Source organism: Platalea leucorodia (assembly GCF_965183815.1).
Source record: "Platalea leucorodia genome assembly, chromosome: 7".
NCBI classification, from domain to species: domain Eukaryota; kingdom Metazoa; phylum Chordata; class Aves; order Pelecaniformes; family Threskiornithidae; genus Platalea; species Platalea leucorodia.
The window spans coordinates 70,984,721-71,009,817 of NC_138829.1; the positions used below are offsets into that span (position 1 = coordinate 70,984,721).

Here is a 25,097-nt window from a genome sequence, read left to right on the forward strand (position 1 = left end):
TGATTTGTGGCTCTAGATCTAGCCTTAATGGAGGGAAGGAAATCTGTTTTCCAAAATCCACATCCTAAAGCCCGTTTGAGCGGCGCTTAAGAGAACTGTATTAGGAAAACTTCAGCCTAACTCGACATTTTGTTCTGAATTAAATTTATCTGTGTTAGCTCTTGCTGCAGTTATTAACCCATTAATTTAAAAAGCTAGGTTCTGTTCCCCCCCCCACCTCTTAATGTTCATAAAATAATCCGATGGGTGTAACTAGCTCAGTTCCAACTCTGGTGGCCAATTTCTCCTTTCTATAAAATGTGCTCAAATACCCAATAGTGGATCAAGAGTACACCTGAAATATTGGTATCAAGATAAATTTTAGTAATTATCCATTAGACTTTTATTAAATGAAAACGTATTTCCGTTTTGGAAGCTATTCAATTTTAGAATAAATTTTAGTAATGCATCTACCGTATAAAACGAGTCTTCAGAATTACGTTTTAGTTCATTGTCAGATTTAAATTTTCTGATGGCCTTAAACATACCTGTATATATGTCTTTGCAGTTCTTTAACTCAGCGTTTAAAACAAATTGGTCCATGGCTTATGTAAACACTTGAAAAATAAATCTATTTAAATGTTTTATGTCCTTCCCTTTTAAGCAAATATTTCATACCTATTACCTTAAGGAATCGTCTGCTACATTTCTGTTGTATTGGTGGTTTTGTCTCAGTAACTGGGTTTACCTGGGTTCACTTCCTCAAAAAATACTGTTCTACAGCCTTTATGATTATTAATTCAATAGTTTTATCATATTTTTGCTATATTTTAAAACTTAAATATCCCAAAATACATCCAGTGGTATTAAACACATTTTTCCTACGATGTTACCTGGTTTTAAATACTTCATTGTTCAAATGTTTAAGTTCAAGACTTTTTTTTTGGCAGTATTAAAAGCTAAGAATAAATATATCTATGCAAATAGCTTGGCTCAACGTTGGTATTGAAAGGTTAATGTCACAGATGTTAGGTTATTAGGAATAGTTTTGCTGTCCGTTTGAGAATAAATTTAGTGTTTCTGAGAACTCTTAGTAGAATTTAAACCAAGGCAGACTGATAAATTGTTTTCCTATTGCAGCTCCAGAGTTGAGCAACTTGGGATTTTGTATCGAAAACTTTCAAAGAGCTGTGGTTGTATTAAACTGGAGCTTAAATGTTATCAGCTACCTAGTTTTATTGAGAAGCAAGGTTACTAGCATTTCTTGGGATTTCATGATTTAGTATCAGATAATAACGCATCCTAAAGATTTGTTACTTTTCTCTGTGTGTGCTGTTTGCGTTCTGCAGTCTTGTTTCCATGGGAATACTGTGTATCCAGATGCCCTTTTTTTTTCCCCCCCTCTCAACAGTACCAAAGGCCACGCAGTGACACAGCGCATCGCTAACGGACCCGCGCTGTGTGGAAATGGGGTATCTATAAAATCATCGGAGATGCGGTGGTCACTCCAGCGGGGCTGGGTTTTGCAAGCAAGATTTATTTAGAACAAAGGATTTAAAAAAAAAAAAAAAAATAAAATCAGTGTTGCCATTGAATTGAAGTTTGGTTTATCCCCTTTTTGCAGTCGGTTACACAAAGTGAAACAAGCAGAAGAGACGTGGAAGTGGGTAGCGCCCGTGGCGGGACCGGGCTGTGTCTCTGGGCTTCGGAGAGCCGGCTGCTCGCAGGAGTCAGGGTTATTTCCAGGTGCTAACTTGTTTTGGTGCATGTGATACGTAAGTAATACACAGAGTAAGATGCATAGGTAATTTAATATGTAAGATACATAGGATATTTAAAAAGTACCTTCCCAAACGCCTGTATTTTTCCTAGATGGAGAATCCTTGTTATTAAAGCGATTACTTTCTACGTGCTTGTGCTCACAGTGAGACGTTCTCTCTAAGCCGAGTCCTGGGTGCTGCAGGCTCAGCCTCAGGTCGGGCCTAAGCCGCGGCTCCTCTCCCCCTTCTCCTCACACGGGGGCCGGTACCTGCAGCCGCCTCCCCTGTGAGAACAACGTCCGGCGGCGCCCCCGGGCCCGGGCACGGCAACCCCTGAACTCTGCATTAATAAAGGCGCCGCCGAGGCTCTGATCGCTGTGTGCTTTCTCAACTCCACTGCGACTTTCCCATGTGGAAAACCAGCTTAAGTTCTTTAAATATATATGTCTATTTAGATAGGCCGCGCAGGCGAACAGCATGGGCAGCCTCGGGGTCCTGCCGCGCTGCGCGGCGCGCGCGCCCTGGGCCGCGCCGCTCCCACGTGGTGTGGCGCGAGCCGCCGGGGCCGTCGGTGCCGCTGAGGAGGCGGCGGCGGCGGGCGGGCGGGAGGGGACGGCACGGCCGCGGCCCTCGGGAGCGGGGCACGGGAGGGAAGGTCCGGGAGCCCCGCAGCCATGCAGCGCCGCAAAGTGGACAACCGCATTCGGGTGCTGATCGAGAACGGGGTGGCGGAGCGGCAGCGGGCCCTCTTCGTGGTGGTCGGGGACCGCGGCAAGGACCAGGTGAGGCCCTCCCGGCGGGCTGAGGGGCTCGGCCTGCCCTCGAGGCGGGGGGTGTGCCGATGCACAAGAACGGCTGATCTGTAACCCACCCGGGACCGGCTTTTCCTCTGTAAAGCAAGCGTTTAAAAGCGTACAGAAGCAGGCAGAGCGATGGCGTCCCTCGGCCCGCACCGGGCCACTCACCGCGGTCTGAGAAACGGCTGAGGAGACTTGGTCCTTCCACATCTCCCGTCTGAGAAGCTCGTGGACGTGAAATAAAGCGAGTGCAGGCAAATCGGAATGTTTTTTTTTAAACTGGGGCAAAAGCTATTTGATTTTCTGGCTAGCAGGAGCATCTCTCCTCTCCCGGTTCTCCCGTAAGATGTTACGGTTTTGCCCTCGAGCCACGTTTTAGGTACGGAGGCATCTTGCAGATGTCACCGCGCCGGAGCTCGGGCTGGGCCTCCCTGGTAATGTCGTACGGAAGAAATTGATCACTAGCTCCTTTCTCTTCAGAGACTCTGGACGTGTTTTTTGAGTGGGAAGGCATGGCAAACCTATGTTTTAGGATAAGTCAGTTCAGTTAGCTCCAGTTCCTGGGGAAGTAAAACAAACTAGTTATAAAAATTGGAAAATAATGAGTCGATCGGGTGGCGGTACAAGAAAGTTGGCATTGATTTACTGCTAAAGTGGACAGGTGAGTTCTGGCGGGGCAGATCCTGAGTCTGGTTGTGTTTGGTATTTTCACTGATGAGCTGGGTTCCAAAGCAGCAAGCGTGCTTACTGAACGTGCAGGCTGTGTAGCAGTGAGGTGGGTTGCCAAACCCGCTAGAGGATTAAAATTCAAAATGAGATCTTGTTAAATTGTAGAAGAAGTCTGAAAAAGGTTGTGCGAAATCCATACTAAGAGACAAATACTAAGAACTGTATTTAGCCTGGAATAATTGCCTTCTGCTTGTGTGGTTGTTAGCAGTTCTGCCAAAGAAGAGTGCAAAGGAAGCGGTGGGTATAATTCAGTGTCTTCAATGTCATGCAGCCCGGGAGAGGGCACAGACACAGGTCTGGGTAAAAAGGAATGCAACCTTCACAAAACGTCAAGGCATCCTTCTGTTTTGCGCAGGGTTGGTTGGTAGAAAAAACAGCTGTAAGGTCAAGTATAGAAAAATATTTTGCTCTTCTGTGTTAGGTCGTGAGTACAGTTGTTCAGGAACGTTTCTGTGTTTTGGCAGGTGGTCATACTTCATCACATGTTGTCTAAAGCAACTGTAAAGGCCAGACCCTCTGTCCTGTGGTGTTACAAAAAGGAGCTGGGCTTTAGCAGGTAAGATACCTCTTGTGTCTCATGCTGCGGTCGCTGCTCTGTGTGAAGCAAAAGCTCCGTGACTGGTCTGCTGAGTGTAGGCTGCATGGTTTGGTTTTAAGGAGAAACAAGATTAGTTCTTGGAGGAGCTATAGGAAGTTTGGTCTTCCAGGACTAAAATTGGGCTTCCCTGATAGAGCTGACATCGGCACTAGGTACTTCTGGTTTCTTTCTGTAGCTCTAACACTATCTCTTGTTCTGGGCCAGTCTCTTCCTCACCTTTTTAACCTCAAAAGGCCAAAACTTTAATTCCTCAGCTTTTTAGCCTCAGGAATATTTAGGACTGAATGCAGATTCAGCATTAGAATGCCTTCATTTTGAAAAAGTGTTTAAAATTTTAATTCTTAGATGCGTGTGCGTACTTATAGTCTGCACACAACGCCAGGAAGGAAGTGTTACCTGAAACTGCATGATTCCAACCAAGCAGTTTCTTGCAGAAACGGCTGGTTCTGTGTGACACCCACCCCTCTGGGCTGAAGGCACACGGGAACATGTCGTGAAAGCAGCAAGTGTGATCCAAGATTTTTTTTCCTTGGAGGCTGCGCTCTGACTTCCGATTAGACTTGAACGTAGGCCTGAACGCACTTTTCTCAAACCTTTTTCCAAGAAAACTTCTGTATAATTTTGTTCTCCAGCCACCGGAAGAAGAGGATGAGACAACTACAGAAGAAGATTAAAAGTGGAACTTTAAACATAAAGGACGACGATCCTTTTGAATTATTTATAGCAGCCACAAACATTCGCTACTGCTATTACAATGAAACTCATAAGATTCTTGGTAACACTTTCGGCATGTGTGTACTTCAGGTAAGGAGTTAAACTTTTGACTTGAAAAGGACATTGCACTCGTATCGATTGCTTTCGGTTTAAATGCTGAAGGAATAGTATTTGTTGCTTCTGTTATTTCAATTATGATGGCCTTATGTATCTCTTACAAGTTTTGTGAGGGTGAGATAGCCTTGCTGGTAGAATTTTAATGGGACGTTGACTAATGCAAATGTCAAGTGTGAGTTAAACTTTGAGAAATAATGTTTTCAGATTTTCCGTTCCTTTTAGTAGGTGCCAGTTGCACTGGTGAACTCTAGGCAACTTTGATGTTTTATTTATTTCCTAGGATTTTGAAGCCTTGACTCCAAACCTGCTAGCTAGAACTGTTGAAACAGTAGAAGGAGGTGGAATTGTGGTGATTCTCCTGAGAACTATGAACTCGCTGAAGCAGCTCTATACAGTGACCATGGTATGTTCAACGTAATGTGTCTGTGTTATACAAGCAGGTACATCGTGGTGATGCTAAGTTTTGCTTTTGTTATAGGCTATGGTCTTCCTTCTGTCATCTTTCCTGCTCCTTCATTCATCTGTGATTGAATGTCTTATGCCTAGGCAGTTCTGCTAACCTCTGTGTCTTGAAATGCTGCTAGGTTACAAGGAGGAAACGCCTGGTGTTCACAAATGTAACTGTGTTCTTTTGTTTCACAATAGTTCTGGAAAGTATTTATGCTATCTGCCTATGTAACAGAAAGCTAAGTAAAAAATAGGCCTTTTGAGTGTTTTGTGACCTGTTTCTGGGTGAGATCAGCTTCACAACTACTATATATTTCTAGATACAAATGAGGTATTTAAAAGCCAGGTAGACGTGGTGCTCGAGGACATGGTTTAGTGGTGGGCTTGGCAGTGCTGGGTTAACGGTTGGACTCGATCATCTTAAGGGTCTTTTCCAACCTTAATGATTCTATGATTCTATGATTCACACTGAGTATACTTACCCTTAGAGCAGGAACTGTTTCTATTAGTAATAATGCTATTAGGTGAATTAAAGTGATAGACTTTTTTCATAGCATCCCTGAGGTGTTTCAAATGTTCTGTACATGGCAGAGTTGACCTTTAAGTCAGGCAACAATAAATAAGACCATTGTAAAAAGTATTGGTAGGAAAAATATATTTTTAACAAGTATTTGGAAAACGTGGCTGTTTCACAACAAACAGAAAACCGGAATCCTGTCTGGGATGCGGTGTTGATGGAAAGGGAGACTGTAATCCACGAGAGTGGGAAAGAAGTTGGATTGTCCCATGAGTAGCCACCTTGTAAATATCACCGTTACTGCTGTTTCTTCTCCAGATTGACTTTTTCTTTTTGTTTCAGGATGTACACTCTCGATATAGAACAGAGGCACACCAGGACGTGGTAGGACGGTTTAATGAGAGGTAAGTTATTAAGAGTGTAAAGGATCTAGGCTGCGTGCCCAAGAAAAGCATCTGGAACAACGTTGTGTAGTCATATTAGGAAAGCATCCTATGGGTTTGCTTTGGCATAGGGCTTCTTGGCTGCAAAGTTTGTTGTTGCAGGAATTGTATACAAAATTTTGGCATATGTTACAAGGAATATACGCTAATAGACCCAAATTTGTAAACTGTTCTGAGTCTCCTGAAACACTCTGTAGAAACATATGCTCCAGATGCACTGAAGTTCCGATACTTACTGCGCTACTGTAAAACATAAAACTGCTCAGTGTGGAGTGTTCTCTGTTGTTTTAGAAGTGTCTTGTAAAGGTGTTTCCTCTGCTTTTGTTGTATAGAATAAGCAGCTCTTATTGAGCGAGTGAGCCCTAGCTCTAGCCATAGGAAAATTGCAGAAATCATTCTTTAGCATGCCGGTGGTTATGGGATGTCAGAAATAAGGATGAATAAAGCAGCACTGACTGCAGTCTTTGGGGGTCAGCGTTTGTCGCAATGGCTGTGGATTCACATCCTACACTTTTATGCAGCTACCTCCCGCTTCAATACGCTCTTGGCAGATCATCTTTAGTTAGTGTTCTTTGGAGACATCCTGGTAAATGATACCTGTTTTGTGTAGATGACCCTGATTTTATGGTAAGAGGCATACTGCCAGTTGTGTGAACTTGTCGTAGCTCAGCTGTAAGTAGCTGTAGCTGTAAATACTATGTCTGGATTTAGGAGAGAGTTTAAATTAGCTACTAAAATGCAATTGTGTTGCTCGTGTTTTTACTGAGTTGCCTTTGCTTGACTGCTCAGGTTCATTCTCTCTCTGGCCTCATGCAAGAATTGCATCGTGATTGATGATCAGCTGAATATCTTGCCCATCTCCAGTCACGTTGCAAACATCACACCTGTTCCACCACAGTCACAGGTCAGTAAGCGATGTCAGCTGTTTTGCCTTGGGAGAAGTTGGTCTGAGTTGACCATGGTGTATTAAAGAATTAAAAAAGAGGAAGCTTTCCTTTCACCCTGATTTACATCAAATAATGGTCTCGCAGTAGAATGTTCTGCAAAAATTACACCTGGGTGAAGCAAGGGAAGCCGTCTCTTCTTTTCTCCTTGTTTTTTTTTTTTTTTTTCCTGTCACAGCTTTTTTTTTCTTTGCGCTTGCCTGTATTTATTGATTTTGCTGTATTGCTGTTTAGCCTAGTGAGGTGGAGCTTAATTGCTGGGGTTGCTGTTTCAGAAGCGGATAGAGAGATTTCAAGCTGATGGATAGTGGGGATGAGACAAATAAAAAGACCTTTCCATGTCTGGAGGGTGGGAAAACACTTTGGAAATAAGTATATTACAAGCTCAGGAGACACCTGATACCTAGAAGCTGTAGTGGTTGTTTCAGTTTCTGACTTACGCATGCCACATCTTGGGAAACATTCATGGAATATAAGCCAGACATATAGCTTGTGCTGTTAGAAATGTATCCTTGTATCACTTTCAGTTGTAGACTAAAGTAAAATGGAACCAATTTTAAATGGAAATCTTTAAGCTTTTGAACCGTTTTTGGTAAAAACATTTTAACAGAACACTGATTTTAAAAAAACAAGACAGAACCCCCCTCCCCCCCCCCCCCCCCCCTTAGCATTATAACAATACTGACAGCAGCACAAATACTTATCTGTTGGATGGATAGACCAATGCCTTTGGCATTTTAAGTGACAATAAGGAAAACTAGAATTCATTCCCATTTAAAATTGATTGCTTTTGTGTCCAAGTTTATTGTTTGGCTTTGAAAATCTTGATATCGGTTTGAAAACTGATCTGTTGCTGTTGCAGTAGTTTTTCCCCCTACATGGCAATATGTACACCTCGTATGACAGGTATAACAAAGATCATAACATTTTGGTACAGCCTGAAGACTGAAAAATGAATTAAATTCTTCAGAAAATTTGTCCATGGTCTCTTCTTCCTAGCAATGCCATTCTCCAGTTACTGTGTACTGAAAAATCCTTTCCCGTTTTCCTCCAAGCTTGGGGAAGCCGGGCTACCCGCCTCTTGTGTAACCATTCTCCTGCAGATGCATTAAAATTGAAGTGTTAAATATCTGTCCATTTAAACGTTTCTGGTTTTAGGGAGTATATTCAACTTGTGGTAACATTTCCTTTCTGATGTCTTTTCTCTGCCTGATAAAAGATATCAGAAGACATCACAAAGACATAATAGTGCTGAAGTGTCCTTTACTAATCCTGTTACGGTAAATCCTGTGCTTATAGGAAGATAGCCTCCGGCCGCAGGACTTGGAGCTGAAAGAACTGAAGGAGAGCTTGCAGGATACACAGCCTGTCGGAGTTTTGGTGGATGGCTGTAAAACCCTGGACCAGGTTGGTGTGGTGTTTAAATTTGAGATACTCTGTGCTTGACACAGCACCTTGGGTATTGATGTTTGTGTCTCTTCTTGCATGTAATCAAATCTGAGTGTGAACGGTGATGGGTGTGGTCCCAGAGGATTTCCTTGAAAAATTGATCGGACGTGGTAGCTCAGTGACAGTATCGGTGATTTCTTCCTGAAGTTAAGATTAAGTGGAAAGACTAGAATGGAGATGGGAAGCTGATCTGGAGAAGTCCACATTTAAAAAGATGATGGGCTCTGAGGGTTTGAAATAAGCAGGAAACTTAACCTGAAGTTTCTGTTCAGTTTAGTTCTGAATAGAAGTGGAGAATCCGTATCATGTTTTAATATGCCCCTATTCCTGCCTCCCCTACACGTTTTTTACTCCAGTTTGAGAGTCACTGACTAGTGCAAATGAAGGCCCTGTTGCAATTGTCTCTCCTGTTCTGGAGTATCCGCTGGGAAGTTGCAGTTCAGCCGGGTGGCTCCCAGAGCTGTGCACGGCTTAAGCCCTTTTACAGCAGGTCTTCTCACTGCCCAGATATGTTCGTCTTCCTCCTCTGAGAGCAGTGTGCCTCTTCCCGTCTTGCTGAATATACTCTGTGGTCAGCGGCATGGAGCTAGTAATTGAGAATTGCTGTACAGATTGTTGATCTGTGTTGTGACCTGAATAATTTCAAGAACTCAGTGGGTCAAGATTACCACTTCTTGCACATTATTTGTCTGGCTTTTAATGTTCAGCTCTCCCATCATGTCTTTCTCTTCCTTCTTCCTGTTCTAGGAAAGAAGACATGTACTAGTGGTAAGGGTAAGTAATGCTGAAAGCAATTTAAACACAGCTGATCTTTGTTTTCTGGTTTTTTTCTGATCATCAGGCAAAAGCAGTTCTAAAATTTATTGAAGCCATTTCTGAGAAGACTTTACGGAGCACTGTGGCGTTAACAGCAGCCAGGGGACGTGGGAAATCTGCTGCTTTGGGGCTGGCTATTGCTGGAGCAGTAGCTTTTGGGTGAGTGATTCCCCCCCCTCAGTCTCCCAGGCTTTATTTGCATCCATGAGGTTTTTTTTAAAAAAAAAAAGATGACAGGATCTGAATATATTTGTAATTTCCAGTCCTAACATCCCTCCTTTTTATTCTTCTTATATCTTTTGATTGCTGCATACACTGATATCCAAGTTTTTCTGTTTTATAGTAATAAGAAAACCTCAGTCTTTAAAAATCAAACTAATCACGCATAAATTGAGATAAGCGTCTAAAGGAATCTGCTGTGGTTTGGTTATTAGGTAAAATCAACCCCTTGGGTAAAGAAAACATTCTACTTAGTATGTATATGTAAAATTTGTTAGAAAAAGAGTTAAACTCTTCTTTTATTTTTCTGTGCAGTTACTCCAATATCTTTGTCACATCTCCAAGCCCTGATAACCTTCACACTCTCTTTGAATTCATATTTAAAGGCTTTGATGCACTGCAGTATCAGGTAAGGAGAGCAGACTGTTTTACAGTACTTTCACAGTGTTCCTGTTTAGGAGGGGTTTTGCATCTCATCTGTGATTTTCCTTTACGTATATTAGCTACCAGGCTTTTTAGTAATGTTCTGCAAAAATGAATCATAGTACAGTTATGTTTCCTTTTCTGTTTTTAAGTTGAGTAAATCAGTTTCTTTGTGAAATAGTTTTTAACATAAGTAAATAATTTCTCAGTTCTCGGGCCTCTGAAGCTTTTGTTATAAGAGTTTCGAACTAGAATCTGAAATAACAGTGTATTCTTAGTGAGCTTATTTTGATGATAATGGTAAACAATATTTTTCTTAGACCTTGGCTTATTCATACTGTATAACAATGTTTTCTTTCAGGAACATCTGGACTATGAGATTGTTCAGTCTTTAAATCCGGAGTTTAACAAGGCTGTTGTCAGAGTGAATGTGTTCAAGGAGCACAGACAGACCATTCAGGTAACTGGCCTCTTCTGCACTCTTGCCTTTCCACTTTTTGCTCCTAACTGTTGGCTTTACCGATGCTGTAGGTGTTTTGATTTTAAGCGTGTTCATTTTATGTGATGTGTAACTGTCCTGCTTGATTTTGCTTTAAGGCAGACCTTTTTTTCCTGGTGAGTGACTTTCACAAAATATCTTAGTTTCTTTCTGTGAATAACTTGTAGGATACAAAGCTCCCTTGCTAATTACTTATGGGTTTCTTCTTGAAACAAAAGCAAAGGAAGGCGAAAGAAACAGTGAAGGAAGAGCATATGTTTCTAGGGATTAGATTTCCTTTATTTTCACGATCTCTGCAGATGAATCTGTGTGGAAATACGCAAAACAAGATGTGTGGCCCAGTTCTTGTGAGGGTAACATGAACCCTCTCCCGACTGTTTGTTTTCATGTGTTTTCGTATGTTTGTTTTCATATGTTTTCATGTTTTTCTTTGCCAACTCTGACATTTCCCTGATTCCCAGAGAAGCTGTTGTTGACAGTGACGGTGTCCTCTCATTCCTTGCAGTACATACACCCTGCTGATTCTGTGAAACTGGGTCAAGCTGAACTTGTTGTGATTGATGAAGCTGCCGCCATTCCTCTACCCCTGGTGAAAAGCCTGCTAGGCCCTTACCTTGTTTTCATGGCTTCTACAATCAACGGGTAAGGCTTGAGCAGCAACTCTCTGCCTGGGAAAGCAGCTGTGCAAGTGTCAGTGGACTATTTCTTATCTACAGTACTTTTTTTATTACACACTATTACATCAGGTCATGCTAATTCTTGATCTGTCGTGGAACTGCTCCTTAAAAGAACCAAGAGTCAGTACTTGAACTTGCTGCTTTCCTTTGGTTCCACTGTGGATTCATTAAGTGTTTGACTTGCACCTCTTCTGTTCTGCTACAAGGAGCAAATACATAAACTGGGTTGTGCAGTCTGTTAAGAGAGAGGGAAGAATGACATCTTCCTTCCAATATGGTGAGACTTAAGAGTGGCAGGGTAGGCTGCCCTGTCCTACATGCACAAGAACATCAAAAGGCAGTGATTCTCACAGATGGCTGGGGCCCTCACAGGCCTCCGAACGGCTCATAGCTCTGGCAGCCTAGTTCTGTGCCGGAGCTTCCCCATGGCTCAGGCTTGCTGCTTAGTTATTTGCTTCAGACTTTTCTCTTCTGCTTTTCAGGTATGAGGGTACCGGTCGATCACTCTCTCTGAAGCTCATTCAGCAGCTCCGTCAACAGAGTGCCCAGACCCAAGTCACCATGACAGCAGAGAACAAATCTACAGCCACGGCTAAACTCACCTCAGGTACTCCTTTGTGTTCTGGACTGCGGCGTCTAACCGTGGTCTCCGGTGCTGCTGACTGGCGAGCCCTGTGGGTATCCCATGTGTCCGCGGACTTTGCAGCTGTAGGAAGGCAGTGGTATGGGAAAGTGAAGGAACTCGCCTGTTTTTTCCTCATGATTTTCAGATGTAAAGGCTTTTAAGGGATGAAAGCTATATGAGTAATGATTTTCTAATTTCCTGGGAGCCCTTCAAAGGACACTGATCCTACTGGATTCTTTGCTAGCTGTAACTTCCAACACTAAATGTTCTTCTCTGAAATCTGTTTGCAGCTCGTACATTGCATGAAGTCTCCCTCCATGAGTCAATCAGATATGCCCCTGGTGACCCAGTTGAAAAGTGGCTAAATGATCTGCTGTGTTTGGACTGTCTCAGCATCACCAGAATTATCTCCGGCTGCCCGCTGCCTGAGACTTGTGACCTGTATCCTTACTCAGATGATGTGCTCTGATCAAAATATATTGCTTTCAGGTGAAGGAGGCTTTCTCAAGCTGATTAATGGTGGGTTCTCCAGCTAAGGTGATAACCTCAGCACATGACCTTTTGGCAAAAGTCTATTAATACCACACTTCTGGAGTTAAGCTCTTACCGCTGCCTTATAAGACTGGTGGTGTGTGTTACCAGGACATTCCCAAACTCCAGTTTTACTGCAGAGACAATCCTAAGGAAGGGCTGAATGAAGGGAAGTCCTTGTTGGAGATATAAAAGGTTTAGCTTTACAGATGAAGGGTGCGAAAGCTATCAACACTGCCCAAAGTCATTCATTCTTGTAGACAGAGCTGTAGAGTCTAAGAGCACAAACCAGCATGTAGCCCAAGGCTGTATTGGAAATATTACCCCTAAAGCAGCAAGGAGCTTTTTCCTTATTTCCAAGGAGGTTGTTTCCTTAACCCCTGTGTTTAGATACTACGTGAATAGAGACACGCTTTTTTGTTACCACAGAGCATCAGAAGTTTTTCTGCAGAGGCTGATGGCCCTCTATGTGGCTTCACACTACAAGGTAAAGCTTGTGCAACTTCTATCAACATTTCAGCTAGGAATTTTGTGGAGGGAGCGGTGATTGTTATGACAGTCTAATTGAATTGGCCTAATTGAGGTTTCTGAATAGCTTCAGTTGCTTCTTGTATACAGATCCGTATTCCCATTTCTCTGAGAAGATCTCTGCCTTGGTCTTCGCTGAATATACTGGATTTACAGATATCTGGAATATTTTTGTCTTGAGAAATTCTGGAGACTAAATTCTAGATGAGCCTACAAGCTTGTCAGAATAGTATCAGTGATGAACTTCTTTTGCAATTCTCTTTACCATGTTCTAGTAGCCTCAAGTTAACCAAAAGAGTAGTACCGTTGTACTGCCGAAAAGAGTAATAATTCATCTCAAGGTTTCAAGACCATGGGTGACTAGTAAATGTGAGTGGTGAAATCCGTAAGTACTGAAGTACTGAGTGCTAAAAATCTGACACTTAAAAAAATTATTTAAGGTTTGGTAGATTAAGAAATAAGTAGCTATGTAAAAATAGAAAGTTCAGTTCTATACGTATTAGAGCAAGAGGTTTCACTTGAAAAAACCAGATGCTGTCCGGTAGTATAACAGCCATGAACTGGCCTGTGAGCTTCTTCACCCATCAGTATCGTACTAGTTCCAAGTTTCTTAATAGCCCTAAATTCCGAAAATGGAGGATTGTTTAGAAGTCAGCTACTAACATTACACTGGACTTTGAAGCTGTTCTCATGGAATAATTCTTCAACTTTCTGGTATGTCTTTACCCTCCAGAACTCACCCAATGACCTCCAGATGCTATCTGATGCACCTGCCCATCATCTGTTTTGCCTTTTGCCACCTGTTCCACCTACCCAGAATTCGTTACCAGAAGTACTCGCTGTTGTTCAGGTAAGAGAGCAGCGGGTATCTATGACGTGAACTGTTCGATAACGAAGCAGTACGCTGCTGTGAGACAGTGTACTATCAGTGTACTATCTAGGAGTAGATGGTAGCTTAGGGCTCTGTTTTTGTGTGTGTTACGATGGTGTATTAAGGCCTTCCACCCCCCCTTTTTTCGTTAACACTAATTGCAGTGTAAGTACATGGTGATACCGATCATTTCACATAGGCCTCCCAGTCTCCACAATGAGTTTGTGCTGAGAAGCCTTCTGAGGAGCTGAACTACTGCTTCAAGAGATGCTTTTGTCCTCCCATTTCGACTTCCTGCAAGGAGAGTTGGTTCACTGGTTCACTCTGTTTATCCCATGTTTCTAGCTTTCCTTTTATTTGCAGTAGAACTGCAAAAATACAAACTCCTCCGATGTGTGCGCTTAGAGATGTAGCAATATTTCAGCCCTTGGCTTTTGGGTGTCTGACTGTATGCTTCCTTCCTTCCTTCCTTAAGAACACATTTGTGTTCGATGCAGCTAGTTAAAGCTGCTCTTTCTTAAAAGAAAAAGCCCCATTTACATGAAAAATATATGACATTTAAAGAGAAATATTGGTGGGACGAGCTTTTATGTTTGCTGTTGATGGACTACAGAAAATGCATAGAGCACTTTTTATGCTTTAATCTCTTCAGGCTTCTGTTGCACCTTAGCGTAACGCCCGCTGCGTCAGATGGACCTGGCTGGCCCGCGGGCGTGCTTTTTGCGACAGGGCTTTTAGGGGCAGAGCCCGTTTGTTGGCACGTACATGTTTGCTCATCCTCTTGCAGAGCAGGGATCACATGAAACGTCAACACCGCATAATGGACTCAGCAACTGAGTATAAATTTTGATTCTGCTGTAGTGGAGTGACTGTAGGAGAAAATACTTTTTCTCCATTAATGGTCTTTTGCCTTTTCTGGCAGGTGTGCATGGAGGGAGAGATCTCTCGCCAGTCTATCATGAACAGCCTTTCTAGGGGAAAGAAAGCTTCTGGTGATCTTATTCCCTGGACCATTTCAGAGCAGGTGAATAATGTGGCTGTGTACTCACACCCAAGATACATTTCAGCCCTATTTCTTATTTCCAGAGTACCCATCTGTGTTCTTTAAATTGACTTTTGTCTCTTACGCAGTTCCAGGATCCGGACTTCGGGGGCCTCTCTGGTGGGCGTGTTGTTCGTATTGCAGTTCACCCAGATTATCAGGGGGTAAAGTATTTTGGAAGCCGGTTGTTGTGAATAGTCAGCAGCGGTACCGTGAGAATGGCTGTACAGGCAGAATTCCAGAACAGGGCAAACATTTCAATTGCTCCAGTTTTCAGCATTTTAAGCTTGGAGGCTGAGCCAGCGGTAGTAACAGAATGAGGTCAGAGACACGGAAATGGTCAGATGCCAGAGCGGGCTGGGGACATTGCTTCCCTCTGGGTGGGTAGCACACCAGTGCTCCTGCCGTTACTGGGCAGCGTTGTAGCATGCCAGCAACCCAAGCAGTAGTATCCAATCGACATCCGGTGACATTTATTGTGAGATTACCAAATGTTCACGCTGGTGTTTGGCATTTTCTGAGTGCCAGACTTAAGCACCAAGAATTATTACACAGTCCTGAACTACCAGCTGGGCTCTCCTTGTGATTTCGGACATCCAGGTTCTGTAATGTCCTTCTCCATGGAGCTGCTATCTAGCAGCAAAGAAAAATTCTAGCAAAGAAAATGCATTTTTGCAGTGACTGAGTGATCTCTGCACTGATGATCGTTAATGGGTTTGTAAGGGGAGAATGTTGTTGCCCTGTCTTAAAAACTAGATCCATCTTTTTGCTTAGAGTCTGTTGTTCCTACCTCACAGATGGGCTACGGCAGCAGAGCGCTGACTTTGCTGCAGATGTACTATGAAGGCAAATTTCCATGTTTGGAAGAAAAACCAATTCAAAAGCCGAAAGAAATTGCAACTGTAAGCAGTGAGGTATGGAGCTCAGTGCATTTCTTGTATTTTCTATTGTGCTAAGCTGTTTGTTTTTCACTGTAAGTCTCAATAATGACTTCTCTGTGTAAGGAGGAAATACTCATATTTATTTTTTATACAGAATAAGAGATCTAATTTTCAGATTTCTGTGAGGATTGCTACTAACCCGTTTCCACTTTCTCTTTCAGACTGTTAGTTTATTAGAGGAGGTTGTGACACCTCGGAAAGACTTGCCTCCTTTACTTCTCAAACTGAGCGAGAGACAAGCCGAACACCTAGACTACCTAGGCGTATCTTATGGCCTAACACCAAGATTACTCAAGTAAGACATTATTCTATTTCCTAGTTACATCCAGTGCAAAAATATAACTATAAATTATACAGTTATTAAAATAATGTATATTATTTATAATACATATAAATAATATAATGTATATAGACATAGATGCAGATATTTTAGCCCTTGGACATTCTCTGTATCTCTGCGTGCTTCACTTGGCTTCCAAAACTGGGACAGGTCCCAGCCCACTTCTCCTGTAAGACCTTTTCTTGATGTACAGTAGGGCTGATCCTAAGTGCGTCCTTCAGGGTCGTTTTTCCTCAAACTCCTTCTGAGGGAGAACCCATTCCCTTCTTGGTTGTCTCTGTGACCCTTCTAAACAGTTAATTAGCTCTAATTGCTCAGTTTTTCCAGGCTAGAGCAGTAAGAACAGCCTGTAAGAAGTAGGGAGAAGTTAAATACTACTTCCTGGGACCTGTAGAAGCTTGAGCTGCTGCTGACTTCAAAACTAGTTGTTAGTTTCCTAAGTAATGTAAATGCTTTTCACCAGCAACTGCAGCTGCCTCTTGCTTTTCTGCAAAAAAGGAGGAACGGAGTTACTGCAGCTGTAAATCATTTATTAATTTTTCTTACGTTTTACCTCCATTTTACAACATAGTTTTATGTAAAAGCATATGATTTTGTAATAAATGCTAACTTTTTTAGTATTATCAAATTCTATAAAATATCTAGGGTTTTGAGACTTTCTTAGCCATAGTGTGGGAAGTGGTGAATCCGTAGTTTGGGCGACAGTTGCAAAATAATGCAGAATTCTTCCTGTTGCTAGCCTAAAAGCAAAGCAGTCATTTATCACCTACAGCCTTGGTTCCTTGCTGGCCTGCCCCCACTTACAGAGGACCTAGGGTGCGGTACAAGCACATGAGATGAGACTGAGTTCAACAGAAGAAGTAAGGGCAAATTGTGACTGACCCAGTCAGAACGATGTTAGACAGCTACGTGTGATTTGGGATTTCAGATAAGAGAGACCATAGCCTGTTTGGTTCCATGGCAAGCGTGCCACAAAATTCATGCCAAAATGTGATGGTGAATTGTTTAGCTGTGCAGGAGAGCGTCAGGACTGAATGATTTTTGTGAAATAGTCTTAGTTTTTGCAAATAATAAAGCAAATGGTTCAGATGTCTTGCTTTATTTGAACGATCTGTCTCAGGGCTGAGGGGGAGAATAAAGTGTTTCACTACTTCTTTTTAAATTATTTGTTAGCTGTGGTGGGATGGATGAAAGAAGGACGAGTAGTGGGGTAGGGAGAGGCTGGGGTGCACATGTAGGGCTTCCTGCTGAAAATTTGCAAGGTCCTGTGCAGCTGATGAGCAGTCGTCCCGTGGCCTGTGGAGGTAGGTTGCCAGTGACGGTTGCTCTGGGGCCTGGCTTCTTTCTTTTGTCTGGGATGCCATATGTTTGGTCTCAGCAGGTCTTTTTGTACTAGTCCTCCTTTTACGGAGCAAAATGAATTGTGGGGTCAGTTCGCAACTACGATGCGAGAAGGAACGGGAGGATGGAAAGGGATGTCAGCAGGATTTTGCTGATCAGTCGGGGATTCTCTCTGGTTCACAAGTGACTGTTTGAAACCTGGAAGTTGCCAGGGAAAATCATCATTCATTGAGGAAGAGCAGAGTCTCTGAAGGAAACTGTAAATCCTCAGCCCCTCCCCAGGGTATCCCTTAGCAGTCTGCGATATTGTTGGTGAAAACCTGTTTGCCTGTTTTTAAAGGAGGTCCCGGAAGCTTGTCAAATACAGTAACTCCCGTATCATGTCTCCCAGCCTTTGAAAGTTCGTTCATTTTTTGATATCACAGTCATCATTTTTCGCTCCTCCAAGTCAGACCCTCCGTCAGTTTGATTGCTGTTACTGCTTTCTGTCAGTGTTCATTTCCAGTAGTCGGTGGGGTGTCTTACAGACTTCTGCCTAGTTTTCAACAGTTGTTCTTGTACAGTAGTTAGATTGCATTTAACCACAAGTATTATTGTAGAATCAACAGCTCTGTAATTCCCAATGCATTTTCTCTTTTCCCTTTCCCCAGGTTTTGGAAACGTGCTGGATTTGTGCCAGTTTATCTAAGGCAGACACCAGTAAGTAGCATCCTGTTTCTGAATGAAATCCAGCCCTATTGAAATCACTGGGCATCTTTCCATTAGCTTCTCTGAGATGTGATTTGGGCAGGAAAGTTTTCTGAGACTACATCTGGGGTTTGGTTTATGTTCATTTTTGTTCTTTGCGCCTATAGTTAGCTAAAGGGGAGTAAAGTTTTAGCGTTGTGAATGTGGTCTTCTAAGTAGTTTGCACGGAAGAATTAGAGCAAAGGTGCAGCTGTTGAGGGTTATTAATGCGGTCATTGGTAAAACATGCAAGTGGCCCTTGACCTGACTGCTCTTGTTTTTCGAGGTGTTTACAAAAAATAGCACTAGCAGTTATAGTACTTTTGGAGAGAATAATTTGTTTGGCCTGTGTCACTGCATTTTTCTTTTGTTTTTCTGGCTCTTGAGCTGTACCTGGAATTTGCAATACTGGTGACTACTGGTTACCTCAAGAAACCAAAATCCCTCAGCACTGCGATTTACCAAATTCTGGAAGTTCATAGGTTTGACGTGAGGTGGTGGTGATCAGTGGCAGTTGATACATGAGTTGTTGTTATTGATTTAGAAGACCTTTGCTGCCTTCAGTTGAGCATAGAGTGCAAGGTTCACGGGGATGATGGGAAATATATCTTACTTACTAGAACGACCTGACTGGTGAGCACTCGTGCATCATGCTGAAGATGCTGAATGAAGAGGACACTGAACAGGAGCCTTGGCTTACTGCCTTCTGGAAAGGTAACTTTGATTTTGCCAACACTAGAAGAATCTTTAGGGATATTTATTCTAGAAGTCCACAGGAGTAATTTATTTTATCATCTTGTCCTATAGATTTTAGGAGGCGGTTCCTTTCTCTGCTCTCCTACCAGTTCAGCACGTTCTCTCCCTCGCTGGCATTGAATATTCTACAGAACAAAAATATCAAACAGCAGCCACAACCACGTGAGTACCCTGGCTCACGCTGTTCAGTTAGATTGCAGTTTAAAGTCTGTGTGTATGTTTATCAGAGTTCTCAAATACATGCGTTATATGATGTCTCTTGTGAAGTGCCATGGATTGCTCTTGGTCAGTTACTGTGTTTTGTTCCTATTATCCAGAAAAATGCTTGTATTTCTAAGCAACAGCTAAGAGGACATTTTCTGCCACCGAGAACGGGTAGTGGTGGGGTTTTGGTGTGGTTTTTTTTTTTTTCCCCCTGCTTTTTTGCTCAAAGATTTAAGTAACCCAAAAATAGAGGGCTCGTCACTGTAATGGCTAAATGCATGACAAAACATGGATGGATACTGACACCTGCCAAATCCAGTATGGAGTTAAAAGGGAAGCCTTGAATAGCAAGGGTCAGTAAGCAGAGCAGCTTGCTTAGGATCTTGGGAAGAACGGTGTCATCAGTAATTTGGCAGTTGGAATGTGATGTCTTTCTAAGAGAGAGGCTTTAGTTCAACTGCATGTTATTGGGCTCAGTGCAGCACTTGTTGGGAGAAACACACAGGCAGTATAAAAAAAGGGGCTAGACAAGGCAGTTCTGGCTTAAAAGAGAGAACTTGGTAAGCTGAGTCTTGTGGGTTTTCAGTACCTGTCTTGGCGAAAGAGTTTTGGTTGCTGCTACAAGGGAACAAAGCTCTTTAACAGCAAAACCAGTGTAAGATAGTTAAAGACTGGGCAAACTGTGTTTCTCAGCCCTCACTGTTTTCAGTCTCTCTGGCATCTTTGAGTTGATATGCTGGTCTGTTTTGACAGTTGCAATGTTTTTCATACGGACGTATGTCTGTCTGAAAAGGCTTTGAATAACCAAGCCAGCCTGAATAGCAGCGTTGTACCCAGCGTGCTGAATTCTGCAGCGTGTTGGGAAGTGAACCTATGGGGTAGCAGTTGCCCTTTACTCAAGGATGTGAAAAGGAACTTGTTAAATACTGAGATTCTGGACAGCTATGAAGAACAGTCTTGACATCGTTGTCTTTTATTGTACCCATCAGCCATCAGCCGTGCTGAATTAGAATCAGTTTTCATCCCATATGACCTGAAGAGACTAGAGATGTACTCTCGCAACATGGTGGACTATCATCTCATCATGGATATGGTACCTACCATTGCCAGGATGTTTTTTCTCAACCAGATGGGTGATATCTCTCTCTCTGCTGCACAGTCGGTATGTATCACTGTGAGAACAAGCCATGCTTCACCTCTCTTTGTATATAAATTTGGAATAGTTTCCCGTTTCATGCCATCTTTAAAAAAAAGACTTTGTTTCAGTTAATTGCTTCTTTTATAGTCTTCTTCATGATTGCTCCTGCTTGTAGTGTTCTTCCACCTTTAGCATTTGCTTTGAATAAAATGTGTAGGCATCATATGCTGTTGTCTGTTCAGCGAAGTACTCCCTGCCTTTATAATACGGTGTGAACTGTGGCTTAAAAACCCCTCAAAATCTTCTGGCTCTTGAACTGTACTTCAGGGGAAAGGTATTAGTTTGTACTAAGTCTGGAATGGCACCTGCCATCTACAGAATAATGTAGGGGTGTTCCAGTGATCTGAGCAAAGCTTCAGCTTCTACCAGAGAAACCTTGTACTACTTGAGTAAAGCACGGGCTTGGTAAAATGTGGGGAGTGTAGAGGGTATTACATATTTGTATTTGCTCTAAAAGCCTGTGTAGCTGAAATACATGTCCTGTCCCCAGGCCCTTTTTCTGGGGATTGGCCTACAGCATAAATCTCTGGACCAGCTGGAGAAGGAGGTGGAACTGCCCGGCAGCCAGCTGATGGGCCTCTTCAACAGAATCATCCGCAAAGTAGTTCAGGTAATAGCGTCATGACGAGCTTTGTCTTGGTTGTATTGGAGCAAAGCGTGATTCCAGTGCTGAGCCCGGCACTAACGGAAAGCTGAATCAGAACTGTGTATCTTTAACATGTCCCAAATAATTGACTGTAGACCTCTTTGTAAAATGGGAAAATCCCAGTGGAAAAAGGAGGTATTTATGGCATTGATTTATATAGTGTTTTCCCAAATAATAGTGCTTGTCCTACAGTTTAAATGTTGAAATGTCCTGACCAAAATGCTGAGCATACAACCCGTGTTGCCAGCTGAGCCTGAGCCATTTGTTTATGGTTGTTCCCTGCATTGGTGGCATCTCAACTTTTCCTGACAAAAAACCTTTCCCAGTGTCATTTAGAGGTGGACTCAAAGTCCAGTGAAATAACTGGGAAGTTTTGGATCTGGTTTTCTTTCTCTCTGATGCCTGTGATAAAGGGAGTAACGTGATGAGCTGTCAAATGGTGAGATGGACAGGACACTTGCCAGCCGCTTGCAGTTGCTTGCTGAGTCTGGGGCCTCTCGTTCTCAAGGGTCAGGATACGGTAGCAAAGCTGCTGCAGTCTGGCGTAGGTTGGTTGCTGGAGAGGTGACTGGCTCAGCGTAACACCCTTATAATTATCTTGAAGAAAATAACATTAAAAAAATGCAGCTTTTAGCTGCAAATGTTAATCAAGTGATGCTGTATTAATAAAGTATGTTGTAAGCTACGGGTTCTCTACATTTATGCGAGTGACGTTAGTGCTGACTGATTTTGGTTTTACACTTTTTATAAAAAGCTATATATAATCCTGCCTTCAGGAAGCAGCCTTGAGCTTTTTATTTCAGTATGATGGAATGCACGCATCAGAAATAAACAACTGCCTGATAATATTTGCAAGGTTAGAAGAGTTTCATGGGGACAGACAGCATTTCTTATTTATTTTAAAGCAATAACCCTAGAAGAAACCTCAGCAAGTCGTACATGTGTTGGCTTGCTTCATTTTCAGTTGTTCAACACGGTCCAGGAAAAAGCTGTGGAGGAGCAGATGGTGGCAACAAAGGATATTGTCATGGAGCCAACACTGAAATCTTTAAATGACGATTTGGTAATTATGAACTTTCTTCTTCGTACGTATGTAAACACTTCGTGGAGTTCCCTTGGGCGTAGAACCCTTGTAATGGAAATTTTCTGGGATGGAAAGAATTCCACATCAGGTCTGTCACTTTGTGGTAGTTAAAACCTGACAGCTTTGTGTTACATGCTTGTAGTCGTGCTTTGTTAACCTGCAATATAGATTTTTCACAGAACCTACTGAGGTTAGAAAAACTCCTCTTGGAGTTCTGTATTACAAATATATGTATACAAATAAGATCAAAATGCAATTATATGAAAGAGAGAAGCTTTTCAGGATCATCTGGTATTTGTTTTAGGGGATGTACTTCTCTTTCAGTGGGAAAGGCGTTTTACATTACGTGGTCACTGTTGCCCTTAGAACTTAATGCATCTGTTGTGCTGTCCTGTTGTAGGAAGAAGCCGCAAAGGAATTCCAAGAAAAACACAAGCAAGAAGTGGCGAAGCTGAAGGAAATGGACCTTACACAGTAAGAATTTATCTGTATGAGTCTCAAATCCAGTTTTCCCCGATATCTGTTTGAATGCCGGGTCACTCGCGCATCTTGCTGAGACTTGTGCACAAGGCTGTAGTTGCAGTATCGCAATCTCAAACCTTCAATAAATGAGAAATAGCGGTGGGTATTTTCAACAGTGGCCAGGTAAGGTAAGCGTGTGCTGCTGTGGTAATGGAAACGTTGGCTGTTGTGTGCCTGACAGCCAATAACTTGGTCTTCATCGGCTCTGTTAGCAGCTGCTTTGTTTCACACTCAAAACGTTCTTTCCAGTATCAATTAAGTTCAGTTACAACTGTTCAAGGCCATTCACCTGTTTACCTCAGGACATGAATTCATTGCCCCAGAAGCGTGTCGTACTCCCAAGGGCGAACTTACCGACTTCCCTCTTTCTGCTGCTATTTTGAACAGAAAGCGAAAGGTTGCGAGTTAGCAGGTGTCAGCCGCGCAGCAGCGCGACCTGTCTGTCTGTGCAACTGTAGAACTGAATTGTTGTTAGAGGTGGGGCTGGCTCGTCGTCGTTGCAGCGCTGCACACAGGTGTGCTGCAAACAGGAATGCGGGATCAATCCTTGCCTGTGTCCCCGTGCCTCTGGCACGAGCTTGAGCACATTCTTCTTCTACATCTGTTCTCTTGTCACTTAAATGGTAAATTGTTCAGGGCAGTAGCTCTTACTATGTATCTATGTGTTGGTCTCGATCCTGGCTGTGTACAGTATGTATATTATACATATATAAGTTATATAGTTCTATAATGTGGGGTAATAAAGCAAGCTGCCTGGCTGTGGACTGTTTCTAATTTTACAGTTTCTCATGCTTCTAGAAATAGTCATTAGTTTCCTCAAACCGGGATACCCGGGTCCTGTTGTCTGCTATCCAGCTTAGCTGTGTGTGCAACTCATGTGAAAATAGTACCTGGCTAATTTTAATATTCTCTTCTTTAACAAATAAAAGACCATCAAAACCCCAAACCAACAGAAAAAGAACCACCGACCAGAACTTCTTTTACTAACTACGAATGCCTTTTAACTGCTGTAGAGCTGGACAATTGGTAGGATACTGAGTTGCTGAACCAGCAATTTACTTGAAGTGTCAGCAGATGTCTCTTTTTCTGGACCAACAGGAGTTACACGTGCCACTGATTCTCTCCCTTCTCTCTCCTCCTCCCACTTTTTGTCTTATAAATCCTGTTTACTGTGCTGACGTCCCAGAGAAGTTGCCTGTTTTGGCTCTAGATTAATCTCTGTTAAATCTGAGAAAAGGAATACAAGCTGCTTTGAGTCTTTGGTTGTCTCGTTTGAAGGAAGGACAAAAATGGATGCGATTTGAAGTGACTTGCAAGTCAGTCACATTAGGAAAACAACATAACCAGAATTTTTTAAAAGTGTTAATTCCATTTTTTAGCACTGATAGTGTTACATACCTGTTTGTCATTTTGGACCATGTTCCCTTTTTTTTCTCCACAGAAATAGATTTCTGTTCTCCTCCATGAGGAGAGAGAGACAAAAATCTATTTTGAACACTTTTCTATACAGGTTATAGAAAACTAATAGAAGAGGCAGAGCTGTTTGATTTGAAAAGGCTTTCTCCAGTATTGTTCAGCCTTGTACGAACAAAGGCTAGTCCATTCTAAGTCTCTAAGAGCTTGAGATGGAGAGCAACCACTCAATTTTGCTACACGGCTGCTTTGCTTAGTTAACTTTGTATGTAATTTCCAGGGTACTTGAACAGCCAGACAAGGGGCACAGAACATGAGCTGCTTTGAATAGCAATTGTTGTCTTAATTTCTCTTTCCAAAAGCAAGCTGCAGGTCTTCAGTTTTTTCCCAGATTGATATAGAAAAACTGTACCAGTCAAGCTTACTGCTGGTCTAAGAGCAGCTGCTAATTTAGCTAACGTTCCGTTATGAGCCATTGCTTTTGCATCCTCTTCCTTCACCACGACAACCATCCTTCTCTTTTTTGGAGGGGGGAAAAGCAAAAAGCCCTCAAGGTTTTATAAAGAAACCTATATAGTGACTATAGGTCTGATTGTGGTTGTCAGGCTTAAAGCTGTAGTGACTGAAAGTCTCTTTTAAGAAAGCTAGTGGGCAAAGGAGAAGTACGCACCGCTGCTAGGGCAAGTGTAACCTTTGTGGCCTTATTTTTTGCTTTCATGACAGATGTGCTCTACTCAGCACTCTGCTTCTCTGATGAGAGGCTTTCATGGAACAGTCCTGTGACGGGTACAACAGGGGCTCCTGAGAACTTCATTCGACACTGGATGGGGATGGGGACAGTTGTTGCTTGTTATTGACCCAGTTTGGACTGAGTCTGCTGACAGAGTCGTGACAAGCTCTGGTATCCCTTTGCCAGTCTAGTTTTTGTGTGTATTTCCAAATACTGATGCGGTTGGGTGCTGACACAGTGGCTTTGTTTGTAGAGTAGCGGGTGCCTGACAGTATAATCACCTTATTTTTTTTTACTTTGTGCTAGCAATTTTACTTGGATTTTCCTTTACCTTTTTCACTTAGATATATTATCCGGGGTGACGATGAAGAATGGAATGAGGTGCTGAGCAAAGCAGGACAGAACGCTTCCGTCGTCAGCGTGAAAAGGTTAAGGAAGTTGAAATACTCCACAGAGGTCTCTCTGGTCTTT

The 25,097-nt window shown here is 42.6% G+C and overlaps 1 protein-coding gene across 10 annotated transcripts in view; it reads left to right on the top strand.

Moving 5' to 3' along the window:
• Positions 1–1,637: 1,637 nt before the first annotated feature.
• NAT10 (N-acetyltransferase 10) overlaps positions 1,638–25,097 on the top strand; it is a 50,675-nt gene continuing 27,215 nt past the window's right edge. For 5 of the 10 annotated variants that reach the window (XR_014228786.1, XR_014228787.1, XM_082317873.1 and 2 more), the window contains exons 1-27: positions 2,396–2,521; positions 3,730–3,821; positions 4,496–4,667; positions 4,975–5,097; positions 6,001–6,062; positions 6,891–7,005; positions 8,345–8,452; positions 9,336–9,469; positions 9,845–9,938; positions 10,314–10,412; positions 10,957–11,093; positions 11,611–11,735; positions 12,044–12,194; positions 12,675–12,771; positions 13,546–13,662; positions 14,606–14,707; positions 14,815–14,889; positions 15,523–15,639; positions 15,828–15,961; positions 17,998–18,046; positions 18,694–18,787; positions 18,881–18,991; positions 20,023–20,195; positions 20,722–20,841; positions 21,842–21,940; positions 22,362–22,435; positions 24,971–25,054. Coding sequence is in view for 6 of the 10 variants with exons in the window: in XM_082317873.1 (XP_082173999.1) it covers positions 2,414–2,521; positions 3,730–3,821; positions 4,496–4,667; positions 4,975–5,097; positions 6,001–6,062; positions 6,891–7,005; positions 8,345–8,452; positions 9,336–9,469; positions 9,845–9,938; positions 10,314–10,412; positions 10,957–11,093; positions 11,611–11,735; positions 12,044–12,194; positions 12,675–12,771; positions 13,546–13,662; positions 14,606–14,707; positions 14,815–14,889; positions 15,523–15,639; positions 15,828–15,961; positions 17,998–18,046; positions 18,694–18,787; positions 18,881–18,991; positions 20,023–20,195; positions 20,722–20,841; positions 21,842–21,940; positions 22,362–22,435; positions 24,971–25,054 (2,966 nt within the window). In the remaining 4 variants the exon portion in view is untranslated. Of the gene's footprint in view, positions 1,755–2,395; positions 2,522–2,560; positions 3,198–3,729; positions 3,822–4,495; positions 4,668–4,974; positions 5,098–6,000; positions 6,063–6,890; positions 7,006–8,344; positions 8,453–9,335; positions 9,470–9,844; positions 9,939–10,313; positions 10,413–10,956; positions 11,094–11,610; positions 11,736–12,043; positions 12,195–12,674; positions 12,772–13,545; positions 13,663–14,605; positions 14,708–14,814; positions 14,890–15,522; positions 15,640–15,827; positions 15,962–17,997; positions 18,047–18,693; positions 18,788–18,880; positions 18,992–20,022; positions 20,196–20,721; positions 20,842–21,841; positions 21,941–22,361; positions 22,436–24,619; positions 24,798–24,970; positions 25,055–25,097 lie in introns of those variants that run through there. The other 5 variants (XR_014228789.1, XM_082317876.1, XM_082317875.1 and 2 more) reach the window with 5 other exon arrangements.